The sequence below is a fragment of the Lithobates pipiens genome, unplaced genomic scaffold, assembly GCF_037356315.1.
Source record: "Lithobates pipiens isolate NorthernLeopardFrog02 unplaced genomic scaffold, aLitPip1_a1.2 Scaffold_10, whole genome shotgun sequence".
In the NCBI taxonomy this organism is placed as follows: Eukaryota; Metazoa; Chordata; class Amphibia; order Anura; family Ranidae; genus Lithobates; species Lithobates pipiens.
In genome coordinates this window covers 182829377-182855802 of record NW_027507686.1, presented here as the reverse complement: position 1 = coordinate 182855802, position 26426 = coordinate 182829377, and the positions used below count along the sequence as shown (strand labels likewise).

The 26426-nt window shown below is 38.2% G+C and overlaps 1 protein-coding gene and 1 long non-coding RNA gene across 4 annotated transcripts in view; one reads left to right on the top strand and one right to left on the bottom strand.

Annotated features, from left to right (window-relative positions):
* The window catches only part of LOC143936089 (uncharacterized), a 144110-nt gene that overhangs the window by 21794 nt on the left and 95890 nt on the right, over positions 1 to 26426 (bottom strand). For all 3 annotated transcript variants that reach the window (XR_013263613.1, XR_013263615.1, XR_013263614.1), the window contains 2 exons: positions 25847 to 26045; positions 25644 to 25720 (listed from right to left, as the gene is read on the bottom strand). This is a non-coding gene — a long non-coding RNA (uncharacterized LOC143936089). The remainder of the gene's footprint in view (positions 1 to 25643; positions 25721 to 25846; positions 26046 to 26426) is intronic.
* Positions 1 to 26426, top strand: part of LOC143936081 (uncharacterized) — a 99422-nt gene that overhangs the window by 16300 nt on the left and 56696 nt on the right. Inside the window, exons 10-26 of the mRNA XM_077460414.1 lie at positions 2990 to 3107; positions 3755 to 3893; positions 5577 to 5687; positions 5811 to 5880; positions 6896 to 7033; positions 7763 to 7927; positions 8399 to 8493; positions 10919 to 11045; positions 13293 to 13548; positions 17434 to 17483; positions 18541 to 18641; positions 20746 to 20897; positions 24643 to 24781; positions 24923 to 25033; positions 25174 to 25353; positions 25473 to 25712; positions 25871 to 26027. Of these exons, the coding sequence (XP_077316540.1) occupies positions 2990 to 3107; positions 3755 to 3893; positions 5577 to 5687; positions 5811 to 5880; positions 6896 to 7033; positions 7763 to 7927; positions 8399 to 8493; positions 10919 to 11045; positions 13293 to 13548; positions 17434 to 17483; positions 18541 to 18641; positions 20746 to 20897; positions 24643 to 24781; positions 24923 to 25033; positions 25174 to 25353; positions 25473 to 25712; positions 25871 to 26027 (2349 nt within the window). The remainder of the gene's footprint in view (positions 1 to 2989; positions 3108 to 3754; positions 3894 to 5576; positions 5688 to 5810; positions 5881 to 6895; positions 7034 to 7762; positions 7928 to 8398; positions 8494 to 10918; positions 11046 to 13292; positions 13549 to 17433; positions 17484 to 18540; positions 18642 to 20745; positions 20898 to 24642; positions 24782 to 24922; positions 25034 to 25173; positions 25354 to 25472; positions 25713 to 25870; positions 26028 to 26426) is intronic.

Sequence of the window (26426 nt, the reverse complement as noted above, 5' to 3'; positions counted from 1 at the left end):
TGATGTTTTGTTTTGTTTTTCGTTTTTTCAGCCTGTAAAAGTACTTCCATGTTACCCTATGTGTCCATGCACACCTATTTACGGGTATATTTGAATAGGAACATTTACAGGCTGAAAAAAAAAAGAACATGTAAATGCACCAGTGTGGATGTTCATGTAGCTAACTTGAAAGAAACTCTGTTCAATTTGATTTTCCAATAGTGTGTGCAGGACAAAAAAAGCAAAAGAAAAAAAACAAATAAAATAAAAAATAAAACAGGAATTCTGGTAGCCCACGATAGGATGATTAAACTTTCTACAATTTAACCTAGTGTATTATGATCTGTGAGCGTACACTTTGAACAGTGAACTTTATTAAATTATCCCTATAAATGAATTGACTGCGCATTTCCTATGGAAATATTGATACTGATTTAAAAAAAAAATTGGGGAATCTTCACTCACAAAATCGTAAGAATATTCACTTCAATCATTTAATCACTTGAAAAGCATCTGCAGATAGTTTGGTAGTTAAAATGAAAATTAATTTTCATGATTGTGAAATTTAAGTGAATATTCTTATAATTTTTTAAGTGCATATTTTTAAAACCTTTTGTAAACCGACTTATCACAATAATTGTTAACATTAAACCCTCATTGTAATATTCCTATTTAAAATAAGCTCCTCCCAGGCAGTGGCTAGCATAGTGTAATTTCTGTTCATTTTGCCACCATCTTGTCATTTCTTTGTTCAGTAACCTGCATTCCTATTTTAAGAGCTTCCCAGAACTTCCGATCAGGAAGAACGCACCCTGAGTACTTCATAAATTCTCAGGACTATATGTGCCATGATTCCTTTGAGCTGCCCATACTGCACATGTACCCAAGCAAAGCACCAACCACTGCCTGTACAGAGCATGTGCCTGAATATTGCACTTAAAGTGCTTGCATCACTCAAGCTCAGCAGAATACACACTAGAACCCCTAAAGGCACATTATCTTGTAAAGACTGCACAAAAAGGGGGCAGGAAACTACGATGATGTAAAGTATTCTGCTGCATACATTCTCTCTATTTTTTCGTGGAGGGTTTAATAATACTTTAAAGGCTAAGATCATTTTTGATCAAAACATAAAAGATATAAATGCACACCCTTTTTTCCAGGTAAAAAAATGTGCATTTATTATTTTTGTACATTGAAGACTGAAAGGTATTGCACCAGCGATCAGCAGATCGTGGGCACAATGCCTAGATTCTGTAGACTGTCTGCCCATACATCTGATACTGGCAAGCAGTTACTTATTAGCAGAAATAATCAATAGACCACGAGAGAGCCCACTAGTGCCCTTTCCATTCACTGAGAACTACAAGCTGTTGGTCGTAGAGACCAACAGTAGATGTAGTTCATTCATCCACAAAACCAAATGAAGTGAATGAATAATGCGGCCATGTGGGTGGAGCCCCTCACAGCCAGGCTTTTTATATTGTGGCAGTGGGTGTGGGGAAAATATATAAGGCCACTGTCATAGGGAAAGGGGGAGCAGGAGGACAGGAGGCAGTTGGTGAAACATTTTACATGTTCCATCCTAAATAATATAGGTAGAACATGTAACATGTTCCAACCTAATTATGGGTAGAACATGTAACATGTTCCAAAAGTGAACTTTAGTTATCCTTTAGACTGGGAGGATGCATTGCTCAAATACAGCCACGGTGTACATTGTGAGCAATCTTAAGAAATAATCGTGACATATACAAAGGCAGGAGCTTATCCTACACTATAAGGAGAGACCAGGTTTTAATTTTTATTATTACTGCTGGCTTATGAAGGATCTGCTTCCAGGATAGCAGTCCACTCAATAGTGTTTGGAGACAACAAAGCTGGTTTATACCATTTTCATAAAAGTTAAAGGAAGGAAATGCTTGACATATATCACCATTGTGGTGCGTTCATTACCAATGGGGACCACTTGAACACAAGGTTTCTTTCTGTGATGGTATCCAGGCTTTGGGGCTTCCCTATGATTCTGAGGGGTCACAAAGCACCACATCTATCATAAGGACTTTTTTTTTTGGGTTCTGTCACATATGAATTAATGTTTGTGTGTGGTTTTTGATCAACTTCCAATTGCACTTAATACTCCTAGGTATTTTTCTAGCTCTGCTAATGCTGGGATGATTATTTCGTATTTAATCTTTGCATCTTTATCATTTGGTTTATTTATATAAAAGATGCTATAGTACATCAATTCTATCTATCCATTTCAGTGTTGGGATCAGCAATATGTAGTCTTACTGACACTTTTTAAAGTCAATGTATGTATTCACTAGAAATTAACTATACTTTACCTTCTAAAAGAACATACATATTACACTTCTAGTACACCCATTAAAGTGGATATAAACCGATTCATGAAACTTGAGCTTTACAACTGGTTTAAATGTATAATAAAATAAAAATAAACAGTGCGCCCCTTCTCCCCACATTCTCAAAATATACATAATATGATTCTCTCTAATGTTCTTTCACAAATAGCTAAATATCCAACCAATATCCTAAATTCTAATATAATATTACATCTAAACTTTTCCTCTTCACAACTGCACAGAATCAACAGTACCATGAATCTCTAAAGCCCCATACACACTATCAGATTTTCTGCAGACTTTTTCCTTCCGATTTACCAAAACCATATAATATGAGGTCAAACCCTAGGAGTTTCAATTTGTATGCAATTAGGCAGGCCCTTGCGCTACATGGTTTTGATAAATCTGATGGAAAAAATCAGCAGAAAATCTGATAGTGTATATGGGGCTTTACACAAAAAGTCCCAGTACCTCCATAAAACAGTGACAGTTAAAGCAGAATTAAACTCATGTAATCAGTAAGTGGTAAAAAAAAATAAAAAATATTTGGAACTACTTTAACCATACAGTAGTTTATCTCCTGTCCAGCTATAATTGAGCTGCAAGATTCAGCCTGATACATTAAAAATGATCTCTCCCTTCAGGGACTGTATTTGATGATATCAACAATTCTGGATGTATCCCTGCCCAGCAGTGTTCTTGTACTTACAATGGAAAAGTATATTCTCCAGGGACTGGCTATTCATCTCGGTGTTCTTCTTGGTAAGTCGCACATGGCATAAAGTATAACTTATGTTGATCGTTTGATGTTGGGCATATTAACAATATTACATGTCCTAGTTTAGAAGTGATAGATACTGTTCTACATCTACCTGAACTTGTAATAATGCATTTTCCCATTGACCAGATCTTCCCTTTGTGCATGTCGTGCCCATTTAAAGCCTACTTCTGTATAGTCATGCCTATCAGGAGGCAGAAAAAGATCAACTTCTGCACCATGTCTGCAACAATCTATGGTCTAAATGCTAAAATGTTAACAAAACACATTGGAATAAAAAATATACTCTGGTTTGCAGAAAAAATATAATAAATGTGCTTAGGGACTCATTTGAGATGTGTCCGACAGCAGCAAAACTGGCCCACTTTGTTGTAATCCTCAGCGACATCTTTGAGTACACATCACCTTATTTTATTGAAGATTGAGGCCTCACATGTGCTTTTTGAGATATATCAAAATGCACATGTGAGACCTCAATCTATATACTATATATATATATATATATATATATATATATATATATATATCTATATACATAGAGATAGACATCTATATATATATTAGTATTTAATATTCCTGTCCACAAACACTTTCTTATACTATATATACGGATGACTTCCTCTCTTTCCAGCACCTGTAATGGAGGAAAGTGGAGCTGTAATGACACAGTATGTTCTGGATCTTGTGCAATTGAGGGGGGATCACACATCACAACCTATGATATGACTCGTTATACCTTCCATGGAGACTGCAGCTATGTATTTTCAAAGGTAAATAGAAGTTTTCATATTCTTCTTTATGGAGCCCATATGCAAAATATTGAGAGTACACCCATTTGTGCAGTCTATTGCAGAAACATAAAGGAGAGAATGAATATATTGTAGTGGAAACAATTAAAGGTGCAGCTGAAATATAAAGCTTCCAAAATGTAAGAAGGTGCATTTCAGATATTAGAATATCATCAACATTACTGTAATTTATTTCAGTAATTCAATACATAAGATCAATAAAAAAAAAGGTTTTTAATACAGAAATGTTGGCTTACTGAAAAGTATGTCCATGTACAGTATAATATGCACTATTTTTGCATGAATTACTGCATCAATGCAGTGTGCATGGAGGCAATCAGCCTGTGGCACTGCTGAGGTGTTATGAAAGCCCAGGTTGCTTTGATAGCGGCCTTCAGCTTGTCTCTATTGTTGAGTCTGGTGTCTCTCATATTCCTCTTGAGAATACCCCACATATTCTCTATGGGGTTTAGGTCAGGTGAGTTTGTTGGCCAATCAAGCACAATGATACCATAATTATTAAACCAGGTATTGGTACTTTTGGCAGTGTGGGCAAGTGCCAAGTTTTGCTGAAAAATGTAATCATACAGCTGGCCAGCAAAGGGAAGCATGAAGTGCTCTAGGATTTCCTGGTAGAGGGCTGCACTGACTTTGTACTTGATAAAACACAGTGGACCAACACCAGCAGATGACATGGCTCCCCAAATTATCACTGACTGCGGAAACTTCACACTGGACCTCATGCAACTTGGATTCTGTTCCTCTCCATTCTTCCTCCAAACCTTGATTTTCAAATTAAGTGCAAAATGTACTTTCATGCTTTACACCACTGAGCAACAGTCCATTCCCTTTTCTACTTAGCCCAGGCAAGACACTTCTCATGTTGTCTCTGGTTCAGGAGTGGCTTGACACAAAGAATGCCACAGTTGTAGCCCATATCCTGGATACATCTGTGTGTGGTGACTCTTGAAGCACTGACACCTGCCATAGTTCACTTCTTGTGAATCTCCCCCGAATTCTTGAATAGCCTCTGCTTCACAATCTTTTCAAAGCTGCGGTTATCCGAGTTGCTTGTGGTGCTTTTTCTACCACACTTTTTCCTTTCTCTCAACTTTCTATTAAAATGCTTGAATACAGCACTCTGTGAACAGCCAGCTTCTTTAGCAATGACCTTTTGTGACTTACCCTCATTGTGGAGGGTGTCATTGACTGTCTTCTGGACAACTGTCAAGTCAGCAGTCTTCCCCATGATTGTATAACCTACTGAACCAGACTGAGAGACTATGTAAAGGCTCAGTAAACCTTTACAGGTTGTTTGAGTTATTTAGCTGATTAGAGTGTGACACCATGAGTCTACAATATTAAACATTTCCACAATATTCAAATTTTCTGAGATACTGAATTTTAGGTTTTCACTAGCTGTAAGCCATTTTCATAAAAGTTAAAGGAAGGAAATGCTTGACATATATCACGCTGTGTGTAATAAATCTATATAATATATGAGTTTCACCTTTTTATTGAATTACTGAAATAAATTAACCTTTTGATAATTTTCAAAGTTTTTGAGATGCACCTGTATATGGATTCCTCACTGCCCTTCAAAATTGTGAATGATAGAACCATACTTTGATGTGACACTCTTATAATTAACCTGTTTTCTTCAAGACTTGCTACAACAACACCTTCACTGTGTTGGGAGAGCTTTTTCAATGTGGTCTGACGAACACTGAGACCTGTCTGAAGAGTGTGAGCCTCAGTTTGAATTATGGGATGGATGTAAGTTCAAAAAGCCTTGTGATATACATAAAAAATATATATATTTATATATAAATTAACTACAATATTGGGAGTGAACATGTACAGGTTTCTAACTGCACATATTTTTTTTCTTTTCTATAGTTTATCTATGTAAAGTCCTGTGGAAGTGTATATGTAAATTCACTCTACACCCAGCTGCCCATTTCATCAGGTATTTGAAGTCGATATTAGCAAAAAATGGAAAAAAAATAGATTAGGAAATGCCTGCCTAAGCATTATAATATTTCTGAAGTTTTTAAAATGGTTACAAAATACTTATTCATTCAACCTCCAATCCATGTTTTATGCTTCATTGACCCCCAGCAGGAAGAATTTATCCTAAAGCCCCGTAAACATGATCGGAAATTCGGCCAGAAAAAGACTGATGACAGCTTTTGGTCGGAAAATACGACCGTGTGTATGCGCCATCGGACTTTTGCTGGCCGAATTCCCGCCAGCAAAAGATTGAGAGCATGTTCTCAATTTTTCGGTTTGAAAAAGTTCCAATCAGAAATTCTGATCATCTGTACCAATTCCAATGTGCAAAATTCCTACGCATGCTTGGAAACAATTTGAGGCATGCTTGGAAGCATTGAACTTCATTTTCTTGGCTCATCGTAGTGTTGTACATCACCGCGTTCTTGACAGTCGAAAAGTTCAGCAAACTTTTGTGTGACTGTGTGTATGCAAGCCAAGCTTGAGTGGAATTCCATCGGAAAAACCATCCAAGATTTTTCCGACAGAAATTCCGCTCATGTGTAAGGGGCATAACTCTTCTCTAGGTAGAACTGCTCTGCTCTGGGCCTGACTTTGAGACAAACTTCCCAATTCCCCTCATTTGATTACATTTTTTGTATATTCTTGTGAAAAATCCAGTAAGAGCTGTTAACAGTGAAATTTAATTTTAAGTCTTTTGATGAAGTATTCTTGAATAATTTAGATATCTTGATATGTTGTTAGCTTAGAAAATATTGATAATATTGGTAGGAAGTAAACTCTGTGCTGAAACTAGGCAATCACGATTTTAAAATCCCATTAACATCACATATGTACTAACATTTATAATGTATTTATAATAGCCATTTAAATTATGGTGACGTTTATATAGTTTATGCAAAAAAACTGGTATTTGATAAAATGTGTGTTGTGCCCTGAATCCAGTAATGATTTTCAATTTTGATTCACAGCCAGTGTCACCATCTTCCAGCCTTCAAACTTTTACATTATTGTACAGACCAATTTTGGCCTACAGCTGCAAATCCAACTGGTACCCATCATGCAGCTATACATCAACCTGGATCCATCTTTTCAAAATGAAGTCTGCGGTAAAGACATTTTTTTTAATATTACATATATTTTTGTTCTATCGAATTAAAAAATAAATAAAAAAACTCAGTAGAAAACGTAGGTATGCCATATCCAGGATTTTAAAGTAAATATTCATATATGGTGATTAACGATGCCATCTGAAGAGCACAAGCTTACAGTTTGTTAGTAACCATTACCGTGTCGTTTCATTTCAAATAATATGTAGTATGTATTTTAAGTACATATCTATAAAGAACTTTGCTTTCTAAGATTCTAATTGGCCACTTACACATGATATTAATTAATCTTACTTTGTTCATGTATATAATTGAATAATTATTTCACAGTTATTTCAACTCATAATATTAATGATAGGAATTAAAGTGACCAAACAGATTTAATATGCGTAAGCATGAAAAGTGACTTGTGATTCTCTTTAAATGATGGGTTAAATGATCCACTAGAAATGGTTCTAGAGCAGGATCAGTACTTGTATTCCAGCTAAATTAGTATGTACTTTATCTGCATTTCACAAGTGAGCGCATAACATTTATTTTATTTACTGATATATTATTGAAGCCCTCTATTGCAAAATAGAGCATGACTCTAATATAGCAGTGGTATACCATCCCTAATGAATTGTTGCACTACTCCTTTTTTGGTAGAATTAGGTTTGCTATATCCAGAATGATGCATCATATATTGATGACACCACTAAACTAAATGTATTCAATTTTTGCTCATAGGTCTTTGTGGAAACTTCAACAATATACAAGCCGATGACTTTAAAGTTCTGAGTGGAGTGATTGAAGGAACTGGGTCCTCATTTGCCAACACCTGGATGACACAGGCCAGCTGTCCTACAGTTACAAACAGCTTTGAGGATCCTTGTTCCCTGAGCATTGATAATGGTAAACCACTAATATACAAGTCATATATTGTTCATGATAAATATGAGTGCTACAGGATGTAAATATGGTGGCCAAAGAGGCATTTGAGGCTCCACATTATGGTTGTTTGCATTCTGTTTAATTTTGTTCTACTGATTGTGAATAATACTTCCATGTTTTCTAGGTACACTACATCATCATACAATTAAACAGTTAATTACCTCTCAAATTTTAGTAAGCAGAAACACTTAAGCAGTCATTACCATTGTTTAGAACATCTTATAGTTTGCTTGGAACCTCAGTTCACCTTATAAAATTACTGACGGCTATTGGCTAAAATGTATCCTTGCTAAAACAGAATGCAAATTTAAATAATATACTTTACACATTCATGTCCTTTCAGCCTGTTGCTCTTTAGATTCCATAACAATCTGTAATTCAAGAAATTAGAAGTTAAGCATCATAACCTATTCTCCTATTGTCTTTCCCTAGAACAATATGCCAAACATTGGTGCTCTATGTTAACTGACCCACAAGGAGTGTTTGCAAAATGCCATTCAATGGTCGATCCAAATGTTTACATGCAGGTAATTATGTGTTCTATTTCATGTGTACACATAGTTACATAGTTGGTAAGGTTAAATAAAGACACCATTCCATCCAGTTAAACCTGTATGGGTACGTATGTGTGTTTATGTCAGTAATCATTTCCATATCCCTGTATATTGCATATGCCAAGATGGCCATCTAATACACATCTCATTAGTTTACCACAATGTACCTTATTATTATTCTGATTATTGTTATACACGATTTATATAGCGCCAACAGTTTATTCAGCGCTTTACAATGTAGAGGGGGGACAGCACAATTACAATACAGTTCAATACAGAAGGAACAGGAGGGCCCTACTCATAGAGCTTACATTCTAAAGGGAAGGGGTGGTGGTACAAAAGGTAATAGATGCAGGGAATGATTTGATGGGGGGTGGCTCAAGGACACTTGTTAGGTGGGTGTGGGATAGGCTTCCCCGAATAAGTGAGATCTCAGGGATCTCCTAAACGTGGACAGGTTAGGGGCTGATCGGATATACCGGGGCATGGAATTCCAGAGGATGGGAGAGGCTATAAACATATACCTATACTATATAATATTATAAAAATATACCAATAATATACGGCGTGTATATATATATATATATATATATATATATATATATATATATATATATCATAATATCATAATAAGAAAAATGCTGGACCTATTCAGAATTCTCAGTTGTTCATGACATTGGTGAATCCTCCCTAAGGGTAAACAGGAGCTCATGCAAAGTCAGTGGAGTGCATGGTCTTTTATGTTACTATCACTAGAACAGATGACCTGACTCCTTTCTGAGAGTGGTACTTGGGTTTGCCCCACTGCTTACAGTTAAGAACTGCAGAAAAACAAAGTAGGAACAAATGTAAATCAAACTTCCAAGGGCACAGACAAGTCAGGGCTAGAATTTGAGGTACCTGTCAATCGGGTGTGGCTGAAAGTTCATCTCTGGTAGGACAGTAGGCAAGCAGAAACAAGTGAAGGCCATGCCAAAAGGAGAAAAATAATTAAAATAAACAGGCAAGCAAAGCTCACATACGTTGACTAGAACATTTTACTCAGGGACTAATGGTACAGAGATACATTTTAAAAAGTTGCCTACTTGGCTGCTAGGTGGCATGGTAATGGAGTCCCCTATACAGATTTCTGAAAGTAATATACATTAGCACAGGTGTAGCAATTTCTTCTCATTAACATTATAAAACAATAGTGTATGTCACAGAAGAAAAGAGTGATGTGATATCTTTTAATAAAATATTTACTGGTATATGCATGTAATGATTCATTGCTTGGGTGTTCATCTAGATTTTCAATTGATTTGTAAGGCAAAGGGCAACAACAAGGATATGGGATATAGTGATGGATTAGACAGAGACAGTCATGGAGAAGGGATGGGTAAAGAGAGTAAAAAATAGCAATGAGGGTGAACACCTCTTAATTTAAGTTAAAGTGGAGTTCTGATCCTGGGGTGTGATCAAGTAGGAAATGTATTCTTTAAAGAATATAAACTCATGTCAATATCACCAGCAGCAAAAGAAAGTTTCCTCTGTGCCTTTGATGGTGGAAGTAAGGTTTTCCATAAGATTGTATATTTTGTATTTTGGCAAACCATTTTTGAGGATCCTGTTGATACCAGAGAGTAAGGATACATGTCCTGATTGCGTTGATGAGGTGGATAGTTAGAGTTTTTGAATAATTTCCTTGGAAACTTGTTGTAATGGAGAAGGAAGAAGGCTGGGTCAGAGATGGTATATTCTGTAAATTTCTGGGTAATCAAATTTTTGGAACTACTGTATGGTTGGAATGTGTAGAAACACAAAGCTAACATCTATTAGAGACCAGTGGACACTTTGTGCGTAGAACACAGGGGACCCTGTACCAGCATTTTAGTATTTTGTAACCTGCTTTCTGATATGTGTTGTTTATATAGGATTTGTGGGCATAGTAAATTACCTTGTGAATATGATCAGGAAAAAACACAATTCCCAGGTCCATCCCCAATTTATGAATAAAGGCATGTTTAGGCTTCAGTCTTGGGGCAACCAAGAGTAAGTAGAGAATAGACAGAGCATGCTTAACTTTCTCAACCCGATCTGCACAAAGCATTTTGTAGGTTGTCAAAGTGAGAGTTTTTTGTTGGGCAGTTCTTCGTTTAGCCAGCAACAGTCACAGACACCTGCCCTAGAAATAAAGTAAATATCCTATAGAGTGCATGCCAGAGACAGAACTGCTGGAAAGAATGATTCTGTTTGCAGCTTGGATCATTTATTGAAGAACAGTGAAGTTACCCTCAAAATAAAGGAAAATTGACTTAAATGTTCACGGCTTTTATGGGAGCAGCTCACATACTTTTGAAAAAAAATGAGACAAACACATTTCAAATAGCAGTGCTAATAAGTTTCCTGTTCTCTGCAGAACTGCATGTTTGATTCCTGTAACTGTGCAAAGAGTGAGGAGTGCTTGTGTGCTGCGTTGTCCTCCTATGTGCATGCCTGCACTATGAAAGGGATCCTTCTCGTAGGATGGAGACAAAATATTTGCAGTAAGTATATCAGTAGTTTTTACTAGCCAATTAGCTCCAGTCACGTAGCATTGATTTTCTGGACCACAGAGCACAGCATTATCATCTGCTTTTCTTAGTGCAATTACTTTTGTATTGTTCCAGATTGACTTTTTTTTGGTAGCTGCAATCATTAGTATTCACTGACACCTTGCTTAGTGTTGGCTAAATCAGTAACAATGTTTATGGTCTAAGGCACATGAACCAAGGCAGAATTGGATCATCCACATGGCAACCCAGACAGGAGCTTAGAGCCTGGTGAATGTCCTGGGGAGCCAGCTGCAACCTCCATACTCCTACAGTAAGGAGGATAGCACAACCGGTCGAAGCTGAACTCCATTCACAGGGAAAGATGCATTTGCAGGCAGCCAGTGTCTGACTGGTTCCAGTTCAGCCAATACAAATGAGGAAACTTTTATGTTGTTTATAGAAATGCATACTAGCACATTATTTCATAAAACTGCAGGGGGCACGTTTAAAAAAAATGGGGGGGACACTAATACTGCTTTAATGGGGGGTTTCCCTGATTTTATTCCCCTAAAAACCTATAAAACTTCCTAAAACCTTTTTTGTTAACTCCATGATCCATAACAATTATTCTTTATCTGCACAGTTGATTTTGAGAGTCATTCAAACAAATCAGCAATGGAGCAAGATGTACATTGATAACCCATCACTAGTAAACGCCTTAACACGGATACCCTAAAAAGTACCATACTCATAGCACTCTGGCAGTTAACCACTTCAGCCTGGACCATTTTGCTGGCCAAAGAGCAGACCATTTTTGCGATTCGGCACTGCGTCACTTTAACTGACAATTGCATGGTCGTGCGACGTGGCTCCCAAACAAAATCAACGTCCTTTTTTTCCCACAAATAGAGCTTTCTTTTGGTGGTATTTTATCACCCCTGCGGTTTTTATTTTTTGCGCTATAAACAAAAATAGAGAGACAATTTTGAAAAAAACACATTATTTTTTACTTTTTGTTATAATAAATATCCCCCAAAAATATATAAAAAAAATGTTTTTCCCTCAGTTTAGGCCGATACGTATTCTTCTACATATTTTTGGTAAAAAAAATTGCAATAAGCGATTATTGATTGATTTGCGCAAAAGTTATATTGTTTACAAAATAGGGGATAGTTTTATGGCATTTTTATTATTAATTTTTTTTTTACTAGTAATGGCAGCGATCAGCGATTGTGACAGTGACATTATGGCGGACACATCGGACATTTTTGACACATTTTTGGGACCATTGTCATTTATACAATCACTGCTATATAAATGAATGTGGCAGTGTAGGAGTTAAGTGTTCCTAGGGGTGTGTTACTAACTGTTGGGGTCTGGGCTTTCATTTAGTGAACACAGATCTCTGCTCCAATCACATGGAGCAGAGATCAGCATCACTAGTCGCTAGGCAGAATGGGGAAATGATGTTTACAACGGCATCTCTCCGTTCAGTGGCCCCATGAGACGATCGTGGGTATGCCCGCGGTGATCGAGTCCTCGGGACCCGCAAGCGAACTCACGGGGGTCCCGACCAGCCCACACTCGCGATGGCAGGGCGGCATTAAAGATTGGACGTACCTGTACGCCAATATGCCTGCCCGTGCCATTCTGCCGGCGTACATCGGCGTGCGCTGGTCGGGAACTGGTTAAACTATAATTAAAGTCAACATTAAAGTCAACATTTTTTCTTTGCTTTAGACAAGGATTGGAACACCTGTCAGACTTTTGTTGCTGTCTGTGTTACCTTTAAGGATATTCACCCTCTCTATTTATCCTGTTTACTGTTATCACTAGGAGTGAAAGGAAAAAAAATCACAAAGTTTTGGGTTGTCACCAGAACAGGAATTGAGGGAAATGCTTCCAATGTGAACCCTAGTTCTGATGATCCTGGTGACAACCAAGGATTCCCTCGTTTTAGAAGTTTTTCTCCTCACTTTCTGTTTTGGATATGGGACAGGAAGTGAAGGAAAATATTCCCAATGAAAGACAGATGGCAAAAAACCCTCAAAACTGATAGGGGTTATAAGTATCTTACTCTGTCCAGTTTTGTTTTTAGTTATACTTTATGTGCAAGACCTAACAAAAAGTTCCACTGTGTCAAAGAAAACATCTGTTTTAGGACTTTGCTTCAGTTTCTTTTGGCTCTTAAAAGCTTCTCAAACATGAGTATGTGTACCTCTAAATATCCTAATTAAACTATCTCTTTTTTAACCTTAGCCACATACACCACAAACTGCCCTGCCACATTGACCTACAGCTACTCAGTCAGTACCTGCCAACCCACTTGCCGTTCCCTCAGCAGCCCTGACGTTACTTGTGACATCTCATTTGTCCCTGTTGATGGCTGCGTCTGCCAGAATGGGACCTACCTGGATGGCAGTGGTAGATGTGTCCTCTCATCAGCCTGTCCCTGCTACTACAAGGGAACTGAAGTGCCACCAGGAGAAGTAGTTAATGATAATGGTGGTATTTGGTGAGTAAATGAATGTTGTGCTAAAACTTCTGAGGTGTGGCAATCATAGAATGCTGCGGCGAAATTTTAGGTGTTAAATATGTACAAACAAATGATACCAGTATGGGCTAACATTTTTCTCGCTATGCAAAACAAGAAGAAAATAATTATGTTACTGTAAAATCTAAACATAAGGGGGTTATTTACAAAAAGGAAAATCCACTTTGCACTGCAAGTGCACTTGAAAGTGCTCTGAAAGTGCACTTGGAAATGCAGTCACTCTAAATCTAAGGGGTAGATCTGAAATGAGTGGAAGCTCTGCTGATTTTATCATCCAATCATGTGCAAGCGAAAATGCTGTTTTTTTATATTCCTTGCATGTTCCCCTTGGATCGACAGCGACTTTAGTTCCAAGTGCCCTTGAAGTGCAAGTGGATTTTGCTTTAGTAAATAACCCCCAAGCTGTCTACGCAGCTGCGTTCATCAGAACACTATGCAAACTGCTCAACAATGAAATGCTCTTTAGAAGAATGTCTGTAGAAATATGGTACTTGACAGAGTTATTTAAAGCAGGGTTCTCCAAACTTTTCAGTACAAAGGCCTCATTGTAGAGTTTACAATTTTTGGGGGGCAAAAAAAAAAAATCATTAATCATCTTTCATTGACTTTATTCATTCAAATAAACTTGAACCCAACAGAGTTCCAGTTTACATACTCATAATTTATATTGTAAAACGCTGTGTAAACTGTTGGCACTATATAAATCCTGTATAATAATAATAATAATAATTATCCCCTTTCATATGAAATGAGTCCCGGTTACATGAAAGTCCCTATCATGATTCCCATTGCATAAGAGCCCTCATCAAAATCACTTATTGATCTAAAGGATGACGACTAAAATATCAAAATGCATGCATACCTGCTGATTTTTTTTTCAGCTAAGGGTTATCAGTCAAAAGGGTCTTAATTATTGTTTATCATTTAGGTTTTTTTAAACTTCCTGATCAACTAGTCATTTGCATACTTCTGACAACTTACCAGAGCCACGGTACATATGAAAGCTCTGAAAGGGTGGGATTTGTGTTCAGCAAGAGTTAATGGTTGGCTGGTTCTGCTTTAAAGCAAACCTTTAATTTGTCCATGCAGGGCAAAGTAGAAGGATAACTTAACTCCCTCACTCCTAGTAGCATATTAGATGCTGGGAGATAAGTAAATTACTTTTGAGTATGAGTGTCAAGAACCGGTGTGACCAGAAATATGTGTGGACTTCCACAGAGTATAACAAACACAGCTAAAGTGTATGTAATATAATTTATTAAAATATACGTGGATACAACAAAGAAAACACATCTCAAATATAGTAAAGAGTGTAACACAACCAGTGAACCAAACCAACTGTGAACACACAATAAATGACAATAAATAAATAAATGTTTCCCCCTTTTTTTCTACACAATAAATGACAGCCTAAATTAAATATATACAGAGAATGTGATTACTAGATAGTAAACATAACAGTCCCAGGGTCATACATGGGAGATCAAGCAGAGGGAGCAGGGAACAAGACAGGACAGGGAGAGAGAACAAGGAGACAGAATGAGTGGGTAGGAAGGGATCAGGCCGCTGGGTCAGGGTTAGGGTCTAGGAACAGGAGATGGGATGCTAGGCTTCAAGAAGACAGGAACAAAGATCAGGGGCACATGGAGAAAATACCAAGGCACCAGGTTTAGATACACTTCCTGCAAATCAGCATCAGGTGATGTCTGATTGCAGAAGATGATGTCAGCTTCTGACTGCCAAGAGACACCCGCTAATAAACTCCGGAACTACAGCCTAAAGATCTGGGAGCCACAGTGCCACCAGCAGGTGAATCCTTTCCTGGCAATGAGTTAGCATTTAACTGTGACAGTCATGGAACAATGGGATTGGCCCAGAACTGTCAGCAGGGGATAGGAAAGGAATCCATAGCCCTGTGTAAGCACTAACAGATTTGATTGGAGCTTCTACCATGCTTACTGTTCCTATTTCTGGCAACCGAATGGAGTGGTTCGGGAGCAAGGAAAAGTGAAATGCCGTTGGAGAGAAAGGGAAGTTAAGTGACTGTGTTAAGTTGTCCTACATGGCCAAAGTAAAGGGTCACTTTAACATAACCTTTTAATCTTATGCACATGACCCACCATAGCTGTGATAGAGCAACCAAAGGGGGAGAAGTTGTGAAATAGTTGATTTTTTTTAACAGTTAAAAACTTTATTTAAAGTTTTAAAAATACATATGTCAAAAACAGTACCACAGATCAAGTATTATACATTGATGTAGTACAATCACAAATGTATAACTTGTATGAACCTTACAGAAAGTACAAATCAGTGACAAAAATCCTGTAGTAAGCTGCTAGCGTATACCATCTCAATGGAAAGGTCTTTAAGGTGTATGATGGGGGAAAGAGAGAAGGGGGGGAGAGAGAAGGGTGATCAAAAGGAGTTCAACCATACAGACAAAATGTTATCATATTCTGCTGGGCAGCCTCTGATCATATGTCAGTTGGTATAAAGGGATTGCAGATCTAATAGCAATAAATGTAAGAAGGTGGGGTGGAAAGTTTTTATTTAAAGAGAATTGCCTTTCTTGCATAGTAGGATATGAAAACAGCAGCAGTTTAGCATGTTTCTGAAATAGGGAGGGAATCATAGATGCCTAAAAGCAAAACAATGGGGTCAAGAACCAGCAATAGTTTCAACGCCTTGGCCAACCTCGATGTAACTTGGTTCAAATAATCATAAACCAAAGGGCAGCTTCACACCATATGATAGAGGGTGCCAGTGACATTTAAACATTTGCTGCGTAGCAAAGAGAGAGTGGGATTCACGTGTTGCAACCTCATTGTATTTGCTATGTAAAAAACGTCAATTGGATAAATGTATCCCTAGCGAATACCATCAGTTTAATATACTGAGCTACCACATCTTCTGACTCCTTTTCATTGAGGAATATCAGTTTTCCATTTCTGAAACAATGGAGAAGTCTCAGCCCTGTGATGATTTATGAGGAAAGCATTATTTGAGAATAGGGGCTTATCAAGATCGCACGCCTTTAGAAAAGATTTTAATGAGCTCTGTTGGTGATTGGGGGAATTGGGTCCTAATAGCGTGTTGCATTTGCTGGTATCTGAAAAAGTAAGGGCATTTTTATTTTTCAATGAATCATAAAAACAGAGTTCTCCCATCGAGAAGATATGCCTACGAGTTTGGACACCTACTTATTTCCAAATTAGGGGATACAGAACAGTGGAAAGATGAAAAGATTTGAGAAGTTGTGGGGGGCCAACTATAGCCGCCTCCAAATCCAGGGCTAGGTTTCCATTAGGGAGGACAAGCCACATTGTAGAAATATAGCTTAGGCAGAGCTAGACAGGCTTCATCTATGATGAATAGTTTAGCTATAGCTAAACAAGGTGATTTGCTGGCCCACATAAAGGATGTGGGAATGGAGTCTATAGTGCAAAATACACATAAGGGTTTGCAGGTTTGGGACTGTCTGAACACGTAGGTAAATTTAGATAGAAAAAGCATTGTAAGTAAGCATTTTAATTAAATTTACCATTCATACCACAGAAAGAGGGAGAGCAGACCAAACCTTACATTTAGACTTAGGTTGAGTATCGAGAGGAGTGATGTTAAGACCAAGGAAGGATTGAAGATCGTGGGAGACATGCATGTCTAGGTATTTAAATTGCTTAATCCATTGCAGAGAGGTAGTATTGGCTGCCTAGGGAGCATGGCTGTCTAAGGGGAAGAGGGTGGATTTGGACCAAATTATTTTTATACCAGAGTACGAGTAATAGATTTATTTTAGAGAAGGGTTTTTAGACTGTCAAACTCACATCCTTCTTATTCATATTATAGCACCTGCTCTTCAGGAAAACTAGACTGCATTGGAGTTACTCAAGTACCAGGTATCTTCACAATCCTCTTTTGTACACACTTTTAAGTTTTATATATGATTTAGTGGGATTAGATGATTATTCCTTACCAATGAACCATTATGAAATACATCACAGCTGGTTAGGCACACAATTTCTAAAATACTTTAGTGTATTGATCATAGTGCCAAATTGGATCATCTTAACTTACATTATTACTAATTATGGGAAATAATAAAATATCACTATAACATTGCAATAATAGGGCAAAGATAAATAATGCTGGGAAATATAACTGACAGACAACAGATGTAGTATTCAGATGTCCTGTAATTGCCAGGGAAGGTCAAGAGACCTCACCCCTGGAAAGCTGCCCAGGCATTTTTATTTAATATAGAAAACTTCAACTATGAACAAAGGAGCTTAAAGTGTTACTAAACTCAGGACCCTGAATTCACTACATCTGGTCTCCCACAGTACACATAACATGTAAATGCAATAGTTTTAGTTAATATAAACTGCTAAATACCTCTTCTCATCAGCAGTTATAGCAGTCTTGTGACTTCTATCAGTGTCCAGCAGAGCACTGGTTAAAGCTTAAAGGAGGTGTTTTCATTCCCCTCTGGCAGTCCTATGAGGCTGTATGACCCCCGACCCTCTGTCTGGACAGTGCTGATTGACTCTGTGCAGATCACATGCACTCTCCCAAGAAATAAAAAACTCTCTAGCAATACACATCAAACTGAGTATGTACAGCTTGCCCACAAGGCTCTGTTCTATCACAAGATGGTTTGGGGACTATGGAAGCAGGGGAGGATCAGAAAAGACAGGATCAAACAGCTTTTTTACACAATGTGGAAGATTAATCCCTTAGGTTCCACAGTGAGTATAACAAGCATGCTTTACTGCATGCACAAATCTGATTTTACTGTTGTGAGTTTAGAAACACTTTAAGCATGCTCTAGATGATTCCTATATATAACTTTGTATTTGTAACCTATGTATTTTTTCACTGACAGAATAAGAATATTTTGTCTCTAAAATCCTGTAACTAATATTGATCTTTATTTGGATCTTGTTCTGCTTTTAGTCTGTGCTGCCCCCATGGTGTATTTTGACTGCAAAAATAAGACTGCAGGAACTAAAGGAGCTGAGTGTCAGAAGAGCTGTCAAACCTTTGACATGCAGTGTGTAAGTTACAATATATATATATAAATATATATAAATATATATGTACTTTGATATTTTGAAACCAATGGATCAGTATACCAGACAGGCAGCTACCATTCGGAGTTTAGCAATTGCAGCCTTCTAGTTCCTTTTCAGAAGGAGTGATCAGAATGTTATTGAATCTAAATTTCACTCAACATGATAGTTTAATTCTGTTTTACTTGTTATGTAATTCAGGAATGTTTTCCTTCAATTCTAAAAAATGTAAATTGTAGACCCTCTCTGCTTGGCGACTAGTAAAAGCTGACACCAAACCAGGCCCATTGCGGCACCTCTAGCATTTGTCAGTAGGGTCAGATTGTGTTATTGATATACCCCAAAGACTTAACAAGTGTACCTGCAGTCAAAGGGGTGCTCCAGGTACCAAGCTAACCTCTAGGTAGATACAAAAATAAATCATTAATATAATATATTTTTAAATGCAACTAATGTAACCGCTAGAATTTACCTTGATATCATTCTCATGTAATACCTTGTACAGCTGCACTCAGAGATATAGTACTCTGAGCCAACTAGGCTTTACTGCATGCTAAACAACAGCACGCTGGCATAAGAGAAAAAGAGAAAAATGTCCTCTCAGATGCTGGCTGTGGGGACACTCGATAGGAGAGAGGGCCCAGGAGCAACAAAAAGGGACCAGAGAAGAGGAGTATCTGGGCTGCTCTGTGCAAATCCAACTGTCACAATTAAACAAGTAGGTACATGCAGACAGCTGTAATGAGTCTGCAGGAGCCTGGTGTTGCACCCGTGATCTGCTGATCACAGTGAAATGCTCTGCAGGCTCCTACGAAAAAAAAAAAATGAACATTTTTTTCCTGCAAAAAACTTTGCCTTTTTTTTCTTTGTTTGTAAGGTAAACTGCTCCTTGAAATGTTATATAAGGAGGTAAAAAGAGGGGTACAGATCCTGGGCCAGCAAAGAGAGTAATTAGACATTCCCAGAGAAGGTTATGGCATGCAGGGGGTTTTGCTAGGAAATTGACTCTTGCAGGAGTAGTCAAATTTTCTAGCAAGTTGGGAGGTACATTGCAAGTAAATAGAAATAGATGTGTATGAAAGAAAAAGCGCTGCAAATAAAATACTTTTACCTGCAGTTTTCAGGTTTTGCAGGTGGTTGAAAGGGTCTTTTTAGTGAGGTTACCAACCTGGCTGTGCTATATGGTAGAAAACTCAGGACTGGCTGGGTAAAATGACAAAACCCATTGACAGTTAAAACAAATTGTATACATGTATCTTATCTGTGCATATAGTTTGCCTGGGTTTCGTTTGGCTGTACGTTTTTCTGTTACTTGCAACTTGAATGATGCTTGCAAGCAAAACCGGCAGCCCAAACAATGAGACTTACCTATTGTCATATCAGCACTGTAAGAGTGGAATCCTAATATCTCTGCAATGTGCTGAACAGTTCTTTCTCCAGTGACTACCCAGCTTTGTGAGACCCCTTCCCATTACAACGAGAATACTGGTATAGAAAAATATTCTCCAATAGCAATACAGAATATAATATGTAATTAGAGAAGATTACATTTGGGGAGGACAGAAAAGCTGACACGTATGGGGACTGTTTTCTAATCCCTTTACAGCCTTGCACCCAACTTGTAATGGCTGGTAAGCAAAAGGATTCACATATCTTCAATACAGTATGTCAGCTGGTTCCAAAACTAACCTTCATCACAGAACTGCTGTTTGAAAGTATAAAAAATATATATATTTTTAAGCATATATGTCATTAGCAGAATAAAATACAATTTACTCCATTATACAACAATACTTTTAACCACTACTGGTCCTTTCTCCAGCCCGGACAAGTCAGGTCAAGACAAGAAGGGATTGATATCAGTCCCAAGCATCCATGTGTAATGAAGTGAACTGTATTTTATTTGATTGCTTATATTAATACATTCTAATAGTATGTTTTTTCAATTTTTGAATTGGAAGTTTCATAGTGCAGATGCAAAGACTTGTTCTCCTTATGTATCCAAAAGGGGTCAAGGGGGTAAATGGGGCCCTATTTGGGTGAACTGTGTGATCAATCCCCTAAATATGTCTTATTATGTCTCTTATAGTACAGCACTCAGTGTATCTCTGGATGCATTTGCCCCGACGGACTTATAGCCGATGGTCAAGCTGGATGTGTTCAAGAACAGCAGTGTCCATGTATCCACAACAATGAAGCTTTCTCTCCAGGCGCTAAAATTAAAGTGCAGTGCAATACCTGGTAACCAGTTAAAAATATTTTCTACTAAAATATATAGTGACTTATTTATAAAGGAGATGAAAACAGAAGTGTTACTCAGTACAAGTTAAAGATATATATGGGATTGGTGGTTGAGAGAAACATCTAGGTTTTTCATTTGCCCTATATTTTGTAAAGTAATAATGAAACCATGAAAACTAATGAGCATAAAGTTAGAAAATAAGCCTGGTATACTTTTTACCGACACTCTCATTGAATTTCATTGTAAGCATTTTTAACAAGTCTCTGCAGCAAAACTATCTGCATTACTTTTCTAGGACAAAGGGGTTGTGGCTGCACTCATTCGGTGGAATTCAATAAATTCCCACCAATACTTTTCTGCCACTATGGCCGGTGCCAGATTCAAAAATCACTGCTACTAGTTTTGGTAACTTAACTGACCTGTGCTGCAGATTCAGGTAGGTATTAGTAATGCTACTTTTACACAATGGTGCTATTGATGCACCTATTTTAAAAAAAATACCTCCAGTTTATAGATAACAAAACTGGTAAATAAGGCCAACTTTACGTTGGTGTACAGAGACAAAGTGCCTATGCCTGAATGCAGTTTACCTGTTATAAAAAATATTAAATGCGCGTGTTTTTATTGGTAAAAAATTGCATTTATTATTTCATTCTCAGGAGCCTGTAGAGCATTGCAATTAGCAGATTGCGAGTGCAATGTCAGGTTCCTAAAGACACTTGCTACAGCTTTCTGCCCATACCTCTGTACTGGCATTCTGCTTGAGTGCTCACTAGCACCCTCACAGTTTAACGAGAGCTACAAGTCCTTTGCCACAGTGGCTGATGGTGCTTGTAGGTCATTCATTCATTCACAGATTGCTGTGAATGAATGTCATGACTTTGTGGGCCATGCTATTTTTGAACATTAACAGCAGAGAGGAATTCCCCGCCCACTGTCATGGGGAAGGGGGGTACCATGGGTGCAGGGGGAGGTTGCTGAACATGTTACATGTTACACCCTAAATATCGGTGTTACATGTTCAGAAAGATGAACTTATCCTTCAAAGAATAAGTTCACCTTTTGTAACATGTTACATGTTACACCCATATTCAGGGTGTGACATGTTACAAATCTATGGCCCCCCACACTTCCCCGGGTCCCCGATGTCACAGGCGGTAGGGGATCTTCTCCCCACCGCTCTCTGTCAGGATCTGCAAAGAACATGGCCACACAGGGCTCTGCCTGCCCGGCCAGGTCACTCATTCACAGAGTTCTGTAAATTGAAAACTACAAGGTACGGCATCCTTTGGGGCTGTCAGCTTGTAGTTCTCAATGAACTACCATGCCACTGTTGAGGGCTATGGTAGTCCATTGATGTTTCTTGTTAATCTGTAACTGCTTGGCCAAACAGCTTACACACGGAGCCTGCAAGAGCCCTGCATAGCACCCACAATCTGCTGGATGTGGGTGCAATGCTTTCCAGGCTCCCAATAAAAAATAAAAAAATACACTTTTTTTTTACCTCCAAAAAGATGTGCATTTATTTATTTTTTTTAAAAAGGCAAATTTATCCTTTAAGAATGCTGTTGGCTTAACAGCTTTCAGTCTCCTTGCGACCAGTGACTGCAGTGGGTGTAAGCTAAAGGAGTATGAGACATTAGTTCTCCATCAGGTTCTCTCTCTTCTTGTAATTGATAGCAGGGAGTTCTACAGCCAAAAGCACACTGTTAGCTAAGATCTGTCTACTGCCTGCTGTCAGTCACAAGGGGTGGGCTCCTTATGGGAAACTAGTGTCTATGAGTCTCCATCAGGATCTACCCACCCAGAAACAGAACTCCCTGCTTCTGTGCTGTAAGTGTGACAGCTGCAGCATCAGGAGGAAGCACAGCGGCACTGAGGGCAGAGTCTCTGTATGCACACTCCAGTATCAGTGCACCTTCTTTACAACAGGTACTAGAATCTGTCACCCACACGGAGATCGGCTGTGCGGAAGAACGATGGAATACTAAAGAGTGTCCTAGACCAGTGGTTCTCAACCTCAGTTCTCAAGTACCCCCAACGGGCCATGTTTTGGGAATTTCCCTTAGAGAAAATAGTTTTTATTAATACCATGTCATTGATATTGATTTAAAGCAGCTGTGCAAAGTAATGGAAAACCTGAAACCATGGCCCATTGGTGGTACTTGAGGACGGAGGTTGAGAACCACTGTCCTATACACTTTTTATGAATTCTCCACAGTATCTTTGTTATATAAACACTGATGAATTAAGAAGATTTTGGATGGATTTTTCTGCACAATAATTATGGATTTTGCCACTCATTACATTTGCTGTATGAGTATTATGAACTCTGTGCACTTGAATTATTTTGCTATATAAATTGTATTGTTACCCGTTTATTATATTTAAAGTGGTTGTAAACCCTTACAAACCATTTTGACTTACAAGTAAGCCTAGATTTAGGCTTACCTGTAGGTCCAAGAAATATCTCCTAAACCTATACGGTTTAGGAGATATTTGCCCGAAGACAGACACCGCTGTCTACGGCGCATGTGCCGTAGACAGCGGCGCGCAGGCGCACTGAGCGCGGCTTCATCAATGACGAAGATGTCGCGCGATGCCGCGAGTGTCGGCTCCCGTGCGCATGCGTGGGAGTGACGTCATCGCTGCTCCGGCGATTCACAGCACCGGAGCAGCAAGACCCACGGAGACCCACCAAGAAGATGGACGCTCGGAACTACAGGGGACAGCGGTGACTTCGCTGGCTCCTGTGTCAGGTAAGTGACACATAATGGGCTACTATGCGATGCATAGTAGTCCATTATGCTTTGCCTTTGCAGGGAATGAAAGAGGAAGTAAACCCATCAGGGTTTACTTCCTCTTTAAGATTTAATATCTCAAAGATAGGATGTGGGTTAAATGAGAGTTCTTTGATCAAGAGTGAAATAAATAATAATAATAAATATAATAATGTTTATTAGAGTATCGTTAAAGTCTAGCTAATACACAAACACCTATAGTCTTACAGCAAAGAAGAAAATCTTAGGTTAAAATAAAATAATTGCATGAAGGAATACAGAGTATATTCCTTAAAACATTAATCCACACACCTATTTAGTTACAAGTAAAGGGCATCACTTTCCCATAATTACCCATTCTTACCAAGGTCCTATCCTGATGCCTGTTCTCCCCAATAGAGAGCCTTTCCTCCCAGCTCGTCTGTGTATATCAAAACAGGCTGATCCCTCAGTGGTCTGCATAGTGTGACTTCTGATTGGTTGGCTTCCATATTTGCCTAAGTCTGCCCCCTTTCATGCTAATCCTTGTGAGCCCAAGATTTACTTGAATGGTCCCGGGATTTAAGTATTGAATCTGGGGTGGGCCTACCTTCAATGCATATCCCAGCATGGGATCCTTTGAAGTGAGTTTGTGTATGACAATAAGGTTTGAAACCCATTTTTTGTACACAAAAGCCTGGGCACCGACTTGTCTCAAGATATATGTGAAGATTAATATGTTCTGGCCTGCATAGATACAAGCTAAATGTAATGTCTTCCTAATTACAATATTTTACAGCTATTAATGAAGATTTCACATAAATTCATAAGGCAACAGTATTATTTCACTTATTTATTGTAGCACGGTACATGTTTTTTTTTGTAATTTCGATGAGTTATGTACAGAAAATAACATAGCAAGCAAAACTAAACTATGAATTCTATGTTCATTTACCTTTATCATATATTTTCTTCTTCATTTTAGTACTTGTGTGAACAGAAACTGGGAGTGTACCAGTGAGTTGTGCATGGGAACCTGTACAGTATATGGTGATGGTAACTACATCACATATGACACCAAGAGATACAGTTTTAGTGGGAATTGCGAATATACCCTTGTTCAGGTAAATATTCATATTTCTGTCTTCTTTTTATTGTTTTCATAGACTTAGCATCCACCTATTTTCATGAACTTTTCAGGTTGTAACTAATCCTTCCTTCTTATATGGATGTGCTAACTTGTTTATTTGCCCTTTCGATGTCAGGATTATTGCAGTAGCGATGCATCCAATGGAACTTTCCGTGTTATCACTGAGAACATTCCATGTGGATCTACAGGCACAACCTGCTCCAAGTCCATAAAAGTCTTCCTCGGTGTAAGTGTTATTCTCAAAATACAAAGTAAAAAAAAAAAAAAAAAAAATCAAATTATTTCACAAAGGTTTTTGTATTCTTGGAAAATAAGGTTTGTAGGGTTTTACTGTCAATAACAATACAGTATGCCCTTTTTATCTAGAATTATGAGATTATACTGAGTGATGGAAAATTTGAAGTTGTCCAACTTAATTCTGGAGAATATGTACCATACAAAGTGCACCAGATGGGCATCTACACGGTGATTGAAGCTCTGAATGGATTGGTTTTGGAATGGGATATGAAGACCACTGTGTTTATCAAGCTGGATCCAAGCTTCCAGGTAAGCTTTTGTAATTTTGAAAAGGTTTAACAAGCCTTGCAATGCCATATATTTTAATAGAGATCTCTGCATTTAAGTGTATACTAGGGTTTTTAAAGATTTTATTTTCCTTTGTTTAGGGCAGAGTGTGTGGATTGTGTGGCAACTATGATGGAAATGCCAATAATGACTTTACCACCAGAAGTCTGTCTGTAGTAGGAGATGTGGTAGAATTCGGCAACAGCTGGAAGCTCTCACCAAGCTGCCCAGATGCTTTGAGCATCAAGGATCCCTGCTTACTAAACCCTTACCGGAAATCCTGGGCACAGAGACAATGCAGCATCATCACCAGTCAAGTGTTCTCGACTTGCCATCCTCTGGTATGATCCTATGTATACAATCAATATAAGTGCATTATTGTTGCATTTTCAAAACAAAGGGCAGCAACAGCTACAATAGTTCATATTAAGATAATGCTAGGATGGTGTGGAAATGTATATTTTTTGAAACTCACCATTACATTGACTTTTACTTTCAGGTTGATCCACTGAAATACTATGATGCTTGTGTCAGGGATGCCTGTGCTTGTGACACTGGAGGGGATTGTGAGTGCTTCTGTACTGCTGTGGCTTCATATGCTCAAGCTTGCAGTGAGGCTGGAACCTGTATCAGCTGGAGAAATCCCGACTTGTGTCGTGAGTAATCCATTCAGCCTATGTTGGACAAGAATTAACACCATTTTTTTTTTTAAATGACATCACTTTATTCCATTGCAAAACTAAACATTTGTATAACCACAGGGAGAACATTATAGGTTACAGTATACACTTCCATTTCATAACATCAGAATTGCAATAGTAATGCAAGCAATAGTTATTTTTAACAATCCAACATAAGCTTCCTTGAAAAAGTATGTGAGTTCTGCCTGTCTTCTGGTCTTTTTCCACAACTTATCGAATTCCCTGCATGCTTTGAAGCTTCTTCTGTGTTGTTTACGGTCAATGTTTGAGGACTATATATCCCACGGTACCGTCAACCTACCTTTTACCTAGTGGTTCCTGTATTGACTCCTCCTCCTAAAACTCCTCCTCTCA